Below are 16929 nucleotides of genomic sequence, written 5' to 3' on the forward strand. Positions count from 1 at the left end.
GGTCAGTAGTTGTGTGGTCAGTAGTTGTGTGGTCAGTAGTTGTGGTCAGTAGATGTGTGGTCAGTAGTTGTGTGGTCAGTGGTTGTGGTCAGTAGATGTGTGGTCAGTAGTTGTGTGGTCAGTGGTTGTGGTCAGTAGATGTGTGGTCAGTAGTTGTGGTCAGTAGATGTGTGGTCAGCAGTTGTGTGGTCAGTGGTTGTGGTCAGTAGATGTGTGGTCAGTAGTTGCGGTCAGTAGTTGTGTAGTTGTGGTCAGTAGTTGTGTGGTCAGTAGTTGTGTGGTCAGTAACCACCATAGATAAAAGACAGTACTGTGCAGTCGTCTTCATCGACCTTGCCAAGGCTTTCGACTCTGTCAATCACCATATTCTTATCGGCAGACTCAGTAGCCTCGGTTTTTCAGATGACTGCCTTGCCTGGTTCACCAATTACTTTGCAGACAGAGTTCAGTGTGTCAAATCAGAGGGCATGCTGTCCGGTCCTCTGGCAGTCTCTATGGGGGTGCCAAAGGGTTCATTTCTCGGGCCGACTCTTTTCTCTGTATATATCAATGATGTTGCTCTTGCTGCGGGCGATTCCCTGATCCACCTCTACGCAGACGACACCATTCTATATACTTTCGGCCCGTCATTGGACACTGTGCTATCTAACCTCCAAACGAGCTTCAATGCCATACAACACTCCTTCCGTGGCCTCCAACTGCTCTTAAACGCTAGTAAAACCAAATGCATGCTTTTCAACTGATCGCTGCCTGCGCCCGCATCACTACCCTGGATAGCATCACCACCCTGGATGGTTCCGACCTTGAATATGTGGACATCTATAAGTACCTAGGTGTCTGGCAAGACTGCAGACTCTCCTTCCAGCCTCATATCAAACATCTCCAATCGAAAATCAAATCAAGAGTCTGCTTTCTATTCCGCAACAAAGCCTCCTTCACTCACGCCGCCAAGCTTACCCTAGTAAAACTGACTATCCTACCGATCCTCGACTTCGGCGATGTCATCTACAAAATTGCTTCCAACACTCTACTCAGCAAACTGGATGCAGTTTACCACAGTGCCATCCGTTTTGTCACTAAAGCACCTTATACCACCCACCACTGCGACTTGTATGCTCTAGTCGGCTGGCCCTCGCTACATATTCGTCGCCAGACCCACTGGCTCTAGGTCATCTACAAGTCCATGCTAGGTAAAGCTCCGCCTTATCTCAGTTCACTGGTCACGATGGCAACACCCATCCGTAGCACGCGCTCCAGCAGGTGTATCTCACTGATCATCCCTAAAGCCAACACCTCATTTGGCCGCCTTTCGTTCCAGTACTCTGCTGCCTGTGACTGGAACGAATTGCAAAAATCGCTGAAGTTGGAGACTTTCATCTCCCTCACCAACTTCAAACATCAGCTATCTGAGCAGCTAACCGATCGCTGCAGCTGTACATAGTCTATTGGTAAATAGCCCACCCATTTTCACCTACCTCATTCCCATACTGTTTTTATTTATTTACTTTTCTGCTCTTTTGCACACCAATATCTCTACCTGTACATGACCATCTGATCATTTATCACTCCAGTGTTAATCTGCAAAATTGTAATTATTCGCCTACCTACTCATGCCTTTTGCACACATTGTATATAGACTCCCCTTTTTTTCTACTGTGTTATTGACTTGTTAATTGTTTACTCCATGTGTAACTCTGTGTTGTCTGTTCACACTGCTATGCTTTATCTTGGCCAGGTCGCAGTTGCAAATGAGAACTTGTTCTCAACTAGCCTACCTGGTTATATAAAGGTGAAATAAAAATAAAAAAGCTGTGTGGTGTGTAATTGTGGTTGTGTTGCAGGTTCTTTGGGCCCTACAGTATGGACGTGGTCACCAGCACAGCTTTCAGTGTGGACATTGACTCTCTGAACAACCCTTCAGACCCCTTTGTCTCCAACGTCAAGAAGATGCTCAAGTTTGACCTGTTCAACCCACTGTTGCTACTAATCTGTGAGACTGTATATGTACATAAACACGCAGACACAAAGTTGTAATTTTTAATCACATGAAGATGTTTACCTTTCTATAAAACTTTCCTCTCCACCTCTCCTCATCTCCTCTCCTCTCCTCTCCCGACCTCTACTCCCCTCCTCTTCTCCTCTCTGGTCCTCCACTCCTCTCCTTCTCTCCTCTCCCCTCTGCTCCTCTCCTCTTCTCCTCTCCTGTCCTCCACTCCTCCCCTCCTCCCCTCCTCCCCTCCTCTTCCCCTCCTCTCCTCTTCTCCTCCCCTCCCCTCCTCTTCTCCTCTCCCCTCCTCCTCTTCTCCTCTCCTGTCCTCCCCTCCTCCTCCACTCCCCTCCTCTCCTCCTCGTCTCCTCTTCTACTCTCCCCTCCTCCTCTCCTCTCCTCTTCTCCTCTCCCCTCCTCCTCCCCTCCTCCCCTCCTCCCCTCCTCTCCTCTTCTCCTCCCCTCCCCTCCTCTTCTCCTCTCCCCTCCTCCTCTTCTCCTCTCCTGTCCTCCTCTCCTCTCCTCATCTACTCTCCTGTCCTCCCCTCCTCCCCTCCTCCTCCCCTCCTCTCCTCATCTCCTCTCCCCTCATCTCCTCTCCTTCTCCAGTTTTGTTTCCCTTCACTGGTCCGATCTTGGAGAAGATGAAGTTTTCTTTCTTCCCGACTGCAGTGTTGGACTTCTTTTACGCCTCGCTGGCGAAGATCAAATCTGGACGTGACTCTGGGAACTCAACTGTAAACATGTTTTATATTTATATTTGATTGTTATGTTGATATTGTCATCTGTACATTTATATTTGTATTGTAATATTCTGTATTTATTATTTATATAACTATGGAACTATGTGATGTAACTAGTGATGGACATCAATATGAAACGTCCATATCGATATCATGTTGGAATTTAAAAAGACTATTATTGGGACCCAAATATCTACATTCATATTAGAATCGGTTTGTGTTGGTTGTGATTGGACCAGATCCATTAGAATCTGATTGTGTTGGTTGTGATTGGACCAGATCCATTAGAATCTGTTTGTGTTGGTTGTGATTGGACCAGATCCATTAGAATCTGATTGTGTTGGTTGTGATTGGACCAGATCCATTAGAATCTGTTTGTGTTGGATGTGATTGGACGGATTTGACCTCATGTCTTCTGCTTCCAGAGTCGGGTGGATTTCTTACAGCTGATGATCGACTCTCAGAAAGGCAGCGACACAAAGACAGGAGAGGAACAGACTAAAGGTACCTGCCGAACAAACACCTGGAAACTACAAACACACACCTGGAAACTACTGTTACAAACACACACCTGTTACAAACACACACCTGTAAACTACTGTTACAAACACACACCTGTAAACTACTGTTACAAACACACACCTGTTACAAACACACACCTGTAAACTACTGTTACAAACACACACATGTTACAAACACACACCTGAAAACCACTGTTACAAACACAAACCTGTTAACTACTGTTACAAACACACACCTGTAAACTACTGTTACAAACACACACCTGTAAACTACTGTTACAAACACACACCTGTAAACTACTGTTACAAACACACACCTGTTACAAACACACACCTGTAAACTACTGTTACAAACACACACCTGTTACAAACACACACCTGTAATCTACTGTTACAAACACACACCTGTAATCTACTGTTACAAACACACACCTGTTACAAACACACACCTGTAATCTACTGTTACAAACACACACCTGTTACAAACACACACCTGTTACAAACACACACCTGTAAACTACTGTTACAAACACACACCTGTTACAAACACACACCTGTAATCTACTGTTACAAACACACACCTGTAATCTACTGTTACAAACACACACCTGTAAACTACTGTTACAAACACACACCTGTTACAAACACACATCTGTAAACTACTGTTACAAACACACACCTGTAAACTACTGTTACAAACACACACCTGTTACAAACACACACCTGTAATCTACTGTTACAAACACACACCTGTAAACTACTGTTACAAACACACACCTGTAATCTACTGTTACAAACACACACCTGTAAACTACAGTTACAAACACACACCTGTTAACTACTGTTACAAACACACACCTGGAAACTACAGTTACAAACACACACCTGTAATCTACTGTTACAAACACACACCTGTAAACTACTGTTACAAACACACACCTGTAAACTACTGTTACAAACACACACCTGTAAACTATTGTTACAAACACACACCTGTAAACTACTGTTACAAACACACACCTGTAATCTACTGTTACAAACACACACCTGGAAACTACAGTTACAAACACACACCTGTAAACTACTGTTACAAACACACACCTGTAAACTACTGTTACAAACACATACCTGTAAACTACTGTTACAAACACACACCTGTTACAAACACACATCTGTAAACTACTGTTACAAACACACACCTGTAAACTACTGTTACAAACACACACCTGTAAACTACTGTTACAAACACACACCTGTTACAAACACACACCTGTAATCTACTGTTACAAACACACACCTGTAAACTACTGTTACAAACACACACCTGTAAACTACTGTTACAAACACACACCTGTTACAAACACACACCTGTAATCTACTGTTACAAACACACACCTGTAAACTACTGTTACAAACACACACCTGGAAACTACAGTTACAAACACACACCTGTTAACTACTGTTACAAACACACACCTGGAAACTACAGTTACAAACACACACATGTAATCTACTGTTACAAACACACACCTGTAAACTACTGTTACAAACACACACCTGTAAACTACTGTTACAAACACACACCTGTAAACTATTGTTACAAACACACACCTGTAAACTACTGTTACAAACACACACCTGTAATCTACTGTTACAAACACACACCTGGAAACTACAGTTACAAACACACACCTGTAAACTACTGTTACAAACACACACCTGTAAACTACTGTTACAAACACATACCTGTAAACTACTGTTACAAACACACACCTGTAAACTACTGTTACAAACACACACCTGTAATCTACTGTTACAAACACACACCTGGAAACTACAGTTACAAACACACACCTGTAAACTACTGTTACAAAAACACACCTGTTACAAACACACACCTGTAATCTACTGTTACAAACACACACCTGTAAACTACTGTTACAAACACACACCTGTAATCTACTGTTACAAACACACACCTGGAAACTACAGTTACAAACACACACCTGTAAACTACTGTTACAAACACACACCTGTAAACTACTGTTACAAAAACACACCTGTTACAAACACACACCTGTAATCTACTGTTACAAACACACACCTGTAAACTACTGTTACAAACACACACCTGTAAACTACTGTTACAAAAACACACCTGTTACAAACACACACCTGTAATCTACTGTTACAAACACACACCTGTAAACTACTGTTACAAACACACACCTGTAATCTACTGTTACAAACACACACCTGTAAACTACTGTTACAAACACACACCTGTTACAAACACACACCTGTAATCTACTGTTACAAACACACACCTGTAAACTACTGTTACAAACACACACCTGTAAACTACTGTTACAAACACACACCTGTTACAAACACACACCTGTAATCTACTGTTACAAACACACACCTGTAAACTACTGTTACAAACACACACCTGTAAACTACTGTTACAAACACACACCTGTAAACTACTGTTACAAAAACACACCTGTTACAAACACACACCTGTAATCTACTGTTACAAACACACACCTGTAAACTACTGTTACAAAAACACACCTGTTACAAACACACACCTGTAATCTACTGTTACAAACACACACCTGTAAACTACTGTTACAAACACACACCTGTAATCTACTGTTACAAACACACACCTGGGAACTACAGTTACAAACACACACCTGTAAACTACTGTTACAAACACACACCTGTAAACTACTGTTACAAAAACACACCTGTTACAAACACACACCTGTAATCTACTGTTACAAACACACACCTGTAAACTACTGTTACAAACACACACCTGTAAACTACTGTTACAAAAACACACCTGTTACAAACACACACCTGTAATCTACTGTTACAAACACACACCTGTAAACTACTGTTACAAACACACACCTGTAATCTACTGTTAGAAACACACACCTGTAAACTATTGTTACAAACACACACCTGTAAACTACTGTTACAAAAACACACCTGTTACAAACACACACCTGTAATCTACTGTTACAAACACACACCTGTAAACTACTGTTACAAACACACACCTGTAATCTACTGTTACAAACACACACCTGGAAACTACAGTTACAAACACACACCTGTAAACTACTGTTACAAACACACACCTGTAAACTACTGTTACAAACACATACCTGTAAACTACTGTTACAAACACACACCTGTAAACTACTGTTACAAACACACACCTGTTACAAACACACACCTGTAAACTATTGTTACAAACAAACACCTGTTACAAACACACACCTGTAAACTACTGTTACAAACACACACCTGTAAACAACTGTTACTAACACACACCTGTAAACTACTGTTACAAACACACACCTGTAAACTGCTGTTACAAACACACACCTGTTACAAACACACACCTGTAAACTACTGTTACAAACACACACCTGTAAACAACTGTTACTAACACACACCTGTAATCTATTGTTACAAACACACACCTGGAAACTACTGTTACAAACACACACCTGGAAACTACTGTTACAAACACACACCTGTTACAAACACACACCTGTAAACTACTGTTACAAACACACACCTGTAAACTGCTGTTACAAACACACACCTGTAAACTACTGTTACAAACACACACCTGTTACAAACACACACCTGTTAACTACTGTTACAAACACACACCTGTTAACTACTGTTACAAACACACACCTGTAAACTACTGTTACAAACACACACCTGTAAACTACTGTTACAAACACACACCTGTAAACTACTGTTACAAACACACACCTGGAAACTACTGTTACAAACACACACCTGTAAACTACTGTTACAAACACACACCTGTAAACTACTGTTACAAACACACACCTGTAAACTACTGTTACAAACACACACCTGTAAACTACTGTTACAAACACACACCTGGAAACTACTGTTACAAACACACACCTGGAAACTACTGTTACAAACACACACCTGTAAACTACTGTTACAAACACACACCTGTAAACTACTGTTACAAACACACACCTGTAAACTACTGTTACAAACACACACCTGGAAACTACTGTTACAAACACACACCTGTAAACTACTGTTACAAACACACACCTGTAAACTACTGTTACAAACACACACCTGTAAACTACTGTTACAAACACACACCTGTAAACTGCTGTTACAAACACACACCTTTAAACTACTGTTACAAACACACACCTGTTACAAACATACACCTGTAATCTACTGTTACAAACACACACCTGTAATCTACTGTTACAAAAACACACCTGTAATCTACTGTTACAAACACACACCTGTAAACTGCTGTTACAAACACACACCTGTTACAAACACACACCTGTAAACTACTGTTACAAACACACACCTGTAAACAACTGTTACTAACACACACCTGTAATCTATTGTTACAAACACACACCTGGAAACTACTGTTAGAAACACACACCTGGAAACTACTGTTACAAACACACACCTGTTACAAACACACACCTGTAAACTACTGTTACAAACACACACCTGTAAACTGCTGTTACAAACACACACCTGTAAACTACTGTTACAAACACACACCTGTTACAAACACACACCTGTTAACTACTGTTACAAACACACACCTGTTAACTACTGTTACAAACACACACCTGTAAACTGCTGTTACAAACACACACCTGTAATCTACTGTTACAAACACACACCTGTAAACTACTGTTACAAACACACACCTGTAAACTACTGTTACAAAAACACACCTGTTACAAACACACACCTGTAATCTATTGTTACAAACACACACCTGGAAACTACTGTTACAAACACACACCTGGAAACTACTGTTACAAACACACACCTGTTACAAACACACACCTGTAAACTACTGTTACAAACACACACCTGTAAACTGCTGTTACAAACACACACCTGTAAACTACTGTTACAAACACACACCTGTTACAAACACACACCTGTTAACTACTGTTACAAACACACACCTGTTAACTACTGTTACAAACACACACCTGTAAACTACTGTTACAAACACACACCTGTAAACTACTGTTACAAACACACACCTGTAAACTGCTGTTACAAACACACACCTGGAAACTACTGTTACAAACACACACCTGGAAACTACTGTTACAAACACACACCTGTAAACTACTGTTACAAACACAAGCCTGTAAACTACTGTTACAAACACACACCTGTAAACTACTGTTACAAACACACACCTGTAAACTACTGTTACAAACACACACCTGGAAACTACTGTTACAAACACACACCTGTAAACTACTGTTACAAACACACACCTGTAAACTACTGTTACAAACACACACCTGTAAACTGCTGTTACAAACACACACCTGGAAACTACTGTTACAAACACACACCTGTAAACTACTGTTACAAACACACACCTGTAAACTACTGTTACAAACACACACCTGTAAACTACTGTTACAAACACACACCTGTAAACTGCTGTTACAAACACACACCTTTAAACTACTGTTACAAACACACACCTGTTACAAACATACACCTGTAATCTACTGTTACAAACACACACCTGTAATCTACTGTTACAAAAACACACCTGTAATCTACTGTTACAAACACACACCTGTAAACTGCTGTTACAAACACACACCTGTTACAAACACACACCTGTAAACTACTGTTACAAACACACACCTGTAAACAACTGTTACTAACACACACCTGTAATCTATTGTTACAAACACACACCTGGAAACTACTGTTAGAAACACACACCTGGAAACTACTGTTACAAACACACACCTGTTACAAACACACACCTGTAAACTACTGTTACAAACACACACCTGTAAACTGCTGTTACAAACACACACCTGTAAACTACTGTTACAAACACACACCTGTTACAAACACACACCTGTTAACTACTGTTACAAACACACACCTGTTAACTACTGTTACAAACACACACCTGTAAACTGCTGTTACAAACACACACCTGTAATCTACTGTTACAAACACACACCTGTAAACTACTGTTACAAACACACACCTGTAAACTACTGTTACAAAAACACACCTGTTACAAACACACACCTGTAATCTACTGTTACAAACACACACCTGTAAACTACTGTTACAAACACACACCTGTAATCTACTGTTACAAGCACACACCTGTAAACTACTGTTACAAACACACACCTGTTACAAACACACACCTGTAATCTACTGTTACAAACACACACCTGTAAACTACTGTTACAAACACACACCTGTAAACTACTGTTACAAACACACACCTGTTACAAACACACACCTGTAATCTACTGTTACAAACACACACCTATAAACTACTGTTACAAACACACACCTGTAAACTACTGTTACAAACACACACCTGTAAACTACTGTTACAAAAACACACCTGTTACAAACACACACCTGTAATCTACTGTTACAAACACACACCTGTAAACTACTGTTACAAAAACACACCTGTTACAAACACACACCTGTAATCTACTGTTACAAACACACACCTGTAAACTACTGTTACAAACACACACCTGTAATCTACTGTTACAAACACACACCTGGAAACTACAGTTACAAACACACACCTGTAAACTACTGTTACAAACACACACCTGTAAACTACTGTTACAAAAACACACCTGTTACAAACACACACCTGTAATCTACTGTTACAAACACACACCTGTAAACTACTGTTACAAACACACACCTGTAAACTACTGTTACAAAAACACACCTGTTACAAACACACACCTGTAATCTACTGTTACAAACACACACCTGTAAACTACTGTTACAAACACACACCTGTAATCTACTGTTAGAAACACACACCTGTAAACTATTGTTACAAACACACACCTGTAAACTACTGTTACAAAAACACACCTGTTACAAACACACACCTGTAATCTACTGTTACAAACACACACCTGTAAACTACTGTTACAAACACACACCTGTAATCTACTGTTACAAACACACACCTGGAAACTACAGTTACAAACACACACCTGTAAACTACTGTTACAAACACACACCTGTAAACTACTGTTACAAACACATACCTGTAAACTACTGTTACAAACACACACCTGTAAACTACTGTTACAAACACACACCTGTTACAAACACACACCTGTAAACTATTGTTACAAACACACACCTGTTACAAACACACACCTGTAAACTACTGTTACAAACACACACCTGTAAACAACTGTTACTAACACACACCTGTAAACTACTGTTACAAACACACACCTGTAAACTGCTGTTACAAACACACACCTGTTACAAACACACACCTGTAAACTACTGTTACAAACACACACCTGTAAACAACTGTTACTAACACACACCTGTAATCTATTGTTACAAACACACACCTGGAAACTACTGTTACAAACACACACCTGGAAACTACTGTTACAAACACACACCTGTTACAAACACACACCTGTAAACTACTGTTACAAACACACACCTGTAAACTGCTGTTACAAACACACACCTGTAAACTACTGTTACAAACACACCTGTTACAAACACACACCTGTAAACTACTGTTACAAACACACACCTGTTAACTACTGTTACAAACACACACCTGTAAACTACTGTTACAAACACACACCTGTAAACTACTGTTACAAACACACACCTGTAAACTACTGTTACAAACACACACCTGTTACAAACACACACCTGTAAACTACTGTTACAAACACACACCTGGAAACTACTGTTACAAACACACACCTGTAAACTACTGTTACAAACACACACCTGTAAACTACTGTTACAAACACACACCTGTAAACTACTGTTACAAACACACACCTGTAAACTACTGTTACAAACACACACCTGTTACAAACACACAAACTACTGTTACAAACACACACCTGGAAACTACTGTTACAAACACACACCTGTAAACTACTGTTACAAACACACACCTGTAAACTGCTGTTACAAACACACACCTGTAAACTACTGTTACAAACACACACCTGTAAACTACTGTTACAAACACACACCTGTAAACTACTGTTACAAACACACACCTGTAAACTACTGTTACAAACACACACCTGTAAACTGCTGTTACAAACACACACCTTTAAACTACTGTTACAAACACACACCTGTTACAAACATACACCTGTAATCTACTGTTACAAACACACACCTGTAATCTACTGTTACAAAAACACACCTGTAATCTACTGTTACAAACACACACCTGTAAACTGCTGTTACAAACACACACCTGTTACAAACACACACCTGTAAACTACTGTTACAAACACACACCTGTAAACAACTGTTACTAACACACACCTGTAATCTATTGTTACAAACACACACCTGGAAACTACTGTTAGAAACACACACCTGGAAACTACTGTTACAAACACACACCTGTTACAAACACACACCTGTAAACTACTGTTACAAACACACACCTGTAAACTGCTGTTACAAACACACACCCTACTGTTACAAACACACACCTGTTACAAACACACACTACTGTTACAAACCACACACACCTGTAAACTACTGTTACAAACACACACCTGTTAACTACTGTTACAAACACACACCTGTAAACTACTGTTACAAACACATACCTGTAAACTACTGTTACAAACACACACCTGGAAACTACTGTTACAAACACACACCTGTAAACTACTGTTACAAACACGCACCTGTAAACTACTGTTACAAACACACACCTGTAAACTACTGTTACAAACACACACCTGTAAACTACTGTTACAAACACACACCTTTAAACTACTGTTACAAACACACACCTGTTACAAACACACACCTGGAAACTACTGTTACAAACACACACCTGTAAATTACTGTTACAAACACACACCTGTAAATTACTGTTACAAACACACACCTGTAAACTACTGTTACAAACACACACCTGGAAACTACTGTTACAAACACACACCTGGAAACTACTGTTACAAACACACACCTGTAAACTAGTGTTACAAACACACACCTGTAAACTAGTGTTACAAACACACACCTGTAAACTACTGTTACAAAAACACACCTGTTACAAACACACACCTGTAATCTACTGTTACAAACACACACCTGTAAACTACTGTTACAAAAACACACCTGTTACAAACACACACCTGTAATCTACTGTTACAAACACACACCTGTAAACTACTGTTACAAACACACACCTGTAATCTACTGTTACAAACACACACCTGGAAACTACAGTTACAAACACACACCTGTAAACTACTGTTACAAACACACACCTGTAAACTACTGTTACAAAAACACACCTGTTACAAACACACACCTGTAATCTACTGTTACAAACACACACCTGTAAACTACTGTTACAAACACACACCTGTAAACTACTGTTACAAAAACACACCTGTTACAAACACACACCTGTAATCTACTGTTACAAACACACACCTGTAAACTACTGTTACAAACACACACCTGTAATCTACTGTTAGAAACACACACCTGTAAACTATTGTTACAAACACACACCTGTAAACTACTGTTACAAAAACACACCTGTTACAAACACACACCTGTAATCTACTGTTACAAACACACACCTGTAAACTACTGTTACAAACACACACCTGTAATCTACTGTTACAAACACACACCTGGAAACTACAGTTACAAACACACACCTGTAAACTACTGTTACAAACACACACCTGTAAACTACTGTTACAAACACATACCTGTAAACTACTGTTACAAACACACACCTGTAAACTACTGTTACAAACACACACCTGTTACAAACACACACCTGTAAACTATTGTTACAAACACACACCTGTTACAAACACACACCTGTAAACTACTGTTACAAACACACACCTGTAAACAACTGTTACTAACACACACCTGTAAACTACTGTTACAAACACACACCTGTAAACTGCTGTTACAAACACACACCTGTTACAAACACACACCTGTAAACTACTGTTACAAACACACACCTGTAAACAACTGTTACTAACACACACCTGTAATCTATTGTTACAAACACACACCTGGAAACTACTGTTACAAACACACACCTGGAAACTACTGTTACAAACACACACCTGTTACAAACACACACCTGTAAACTACTGTTACAAACACACACCTGTAAACTGCTGTTACAAACACACACCTGTAAACTACTGTTACAAACACACCTGTTACAAACACACACCTGTTAACTACTGTTACAAACACACACCTGTTAACTACTGTTACAAACACACACCTGTAAACTACTGTTACAAACACACACCTGTAAACTACTGTTACAAACACACACCTGTAAACTGCTGTTACAAACACACACCTGGAAACTACTGTTACAAACACACACCTGGAAACTACTGTTACAAACACACACCTGTAAACTACTGTTACAAACACAAGCCTGTAAACTACTGTTACAAACACACACCTGTAAACTACTGTTACAAACACACACCTGGAAACTACTGTTACAAACACACACCTGGAAACTACTGTTACAAACACACACCTGTAAACTACTGTTACAAACACACACCTGTAAACTACTGTTACAAACACACACCTGTAAACTGCTGTTACAAACACACACCTGGAAACTACTGTTACAAACACACACCTGTAAACTACTGTTACAAACACACACCTGTAAACTACTGTTACAAACACACACCTGTAAACTACTGTTACAAACACACACCTGTAAACTGCTGTTACAAACACACACCTTTAAACTACTGTTACAAACACACACCTGTTACAAACATACACCTGTAATCTACTGTTACAAACACACACCTGTAATCTACTGTTACAAAAACACACCTGTAATCTACTGTTACAAACACACACCTGTAAACTGCTGTTACAAACACACACCTGTTACAAACACACACCTGTAAACTACTGTTACAAACACACACCTGTAAACAACTGTTACTAACACACACCTGTAATCTATTGTTACAAACACACACCTGGAAACTACTGTTAGAAACACACACCTGGAAACTACTGTTACAAACACACACCTGTTACAAACACACACCTGTAAACTACTGTTACAAACACACACCTGTAAACTGCTGTTACAAACACACACCTGTAAACTACTGTTACAAACACACACCTGTTACAAACACACACCTGTTAACTACTGTTACAAACACACACCTGTTAACTACTGTTACAAACACACACCTGTAAACTACTGTTACAAACACATACCTGTAAACTACTGTTACAAACACACACCTGGAAACTACTGTTACAAACACACACCTGTAAACTACTGTTACAAACACGCACCTGTAAACTACTGTTACAAACACACACCTGTAAACTACTGTTACAAACACACACCTGTAAACTACTGTTACAAACACACACCTTTAAACTACTGTTACAAACACACACCTGTTACAAACACACACCTGGAAACTACTGTTACAAACACACACCTGTAAATTACTGTTACAAACACACACCTGTAAATTACTGTTACAAACACACACCTGTAAACTACTGTTACAAACACACACCTGGAAACTACTGTTACAAACACACACCTGGAAACTACTGTTACAAACACACACCTGGAAACTAGTGTTACAAACACACACCTGTAAACTAGTGTTACAAACACACACCTGTTACAAACACACACCTGGAAACTACTGTTACAAACACACACCTGTAAACTCCTGTTAAAAAACACACACCTGTAAACTACTGTAACAAACACACACCTGTAAACTACTGTTACAAACACACACCTGTTACAAACACACACCTGTAAACTACTGTTACAAACATACACCTGTAATCTACTGTTACAAACACACACCTGTAAACTACTGTTACAAACACACACCTGTAAACTACTGTTACAAACACACACCTGGAAACTACTGTTACAAACACACACCTGTAAACTACTGTTACAAACACACACCTGGAAACTACTGTTACAAACACACACCTGTAAACTACTGTTAAAAAACACACACCTGTAAACTAGTGTTACAAACACACACCTGTAAACTAGTGTTACAAACACACACCTGTAAACTAGTGTTACAAACACACACCTGTAAACTAGTGTTACAAACACACACCTGTAAACTAGTGTTACAAACACACACCTGGAAACTCCTGTTAAAAAACACACACCTGTAAACTAGTGTTACAAACACACACCTGTAAACTAGTGTTACAAACACACACCTGTAAACTACTGTTACAAACACACACCTGTAATCTACTGTTACAAACACACACCTGTAACCTACTGTTACAAACACACACCAGTAATCTACTGTTACAAACACACACCTGTAAACTACTGTTACAAACACACACCTGTAAACTACTGTTACAAACACATACCTGTAAACTACTGTTACAAACACACACCTGGCAACTACTGTTACAAACACACACCTGTAAACTGCTGTTACAAACACACACCTGTAAACTACTGTTACAAACACACACCTGTAATCTACTGTTACAAACACACACCTGTAATCTACTGTTACAAACACACACCTGTAAACTACTGTTACAAACACACACCTGTAAACTACTGTTACAAACACACACCTGTAAACTACTGTTACAAACACACACCTGTAATCTACTGTTACAAACACACACCTGTAATCTACTGTTACAAACACACACCTGATACAAAACCACACCTGTAAACTACTGTTACAAACACACACCTGTAAACTACTGTTACAAACACACACCTGTAATCTACTGTTACAAACACACACCTGTAATCTACTGTTACAAACACACACCTGTAATCTACTGTTACAAACACACACCTGTAATCTACTGTTACAAACACACACCTGTAATCTACTGTTACAAACACACACCTGATACAAAAACACACCTGTAATCTACTGTTACAAACACACACCTGTAATCTACTGTTACAAACACACACCTGGAAACTACTGTTACAAACACACACCTGTAAACTACTGTTACAAACACACACCTGTAAACTACTGTTACAAACACACACCTGTAATCTACTGTTACAAACACACACCTGTAAACTACTGTTACAAACACACCTGTTACAAAGACACACTTGTGAACTACTGTTACAAACACACACCTGTAAACTACTGTTACAAACACACACCTGTAATCTACTGTTACAAACACACACCTGTAAACTACTGTTACAAACACACCTGTTACAAAGACACACTTGTGAACTACTGTTACAAACACACACCTGGAAACTATTGTTACAAACACACACCTGTAAACTACTGTTACAAACACACCTGTTACAAAGACACACTTGTGAACTACTGTTACAAACACACACCTGTAAACTACTGTTACAAACACACACCTGTAAACTGCTGTTACAAACACACCTGTAAACTACTGTTACAAACACACACCTGTTACAAACACACACCTGTAAACTACTGTTACAAACACATACCTGTAACCTACTGTTACAAACAAACACCTGTAAACTAGT

The 16929-nt window shown here is 39.4% G+C and overlaps 1 protein-coding gene and 1 long non-coding RNA gene across 3 annotated transcripts in view; one reads left to right on the plus strand and one right to left on the minus strand.

The window, feature by feature from the left end:
- The window catches only part of LOC127926754 (cytochrome P450 3A27), a 37473-nt gene that overhangs the window by 11792 nt on the left and 8752 nt on the right, over window positions 1–16929 (plus strand). Inside the window, exons 4-6 of one of the 2 annotated variants that reach the window (XM_052512295.1) lie at window positions 1842–1990; window positions 2597–2724; window positions 3156–3234. In XM_052512295.1, coding sequence (XP_052368255.1) covers window positions 1842–1990; window positions 2597–2724; window positions 3156–3234 — 356 coding nt within the window. The remainder of the gene's footprint in view (window positions 1–1841; window positions 1991–2596; window positions 2725–3155; window positions 3235–16929) is intronic. The other variant, XM_052512296.1, reaches the window with a different exon arrangement.
- Window positions 7429–12377, minus strand: LOC127926755 (uncharacterized). The gene is made up of 3 exons (XR_008125038.1): window positions 11927–12377; window positions 8585–9246; window positions 7429–7939 (listed from the first exon to the last, which is right to left on the minus strand). It is a non-coding gene; the product is annotated as an uncharacterized LOC127926755 (long non-coding RNA).

This window comes from Oncorhynchus keta, unplaced genomic scaffold (assembly GCF_023373465.1).
Source record: "Oncorhynchus keta strain PuntledgeMale-10-30-2019 unplaced genomic scaffold, Oket_V2 Un_contig_8161_pilon_pilon, whole genome shotgun sequence".
In the NCBI taxonomy this organism is placed as follows: Eukaryota; Metazoa; Chordata; class Actinopteri; order Salmoniformes; family Salmonidae; genus Oncorhynchus; species Oncorhynchus keta.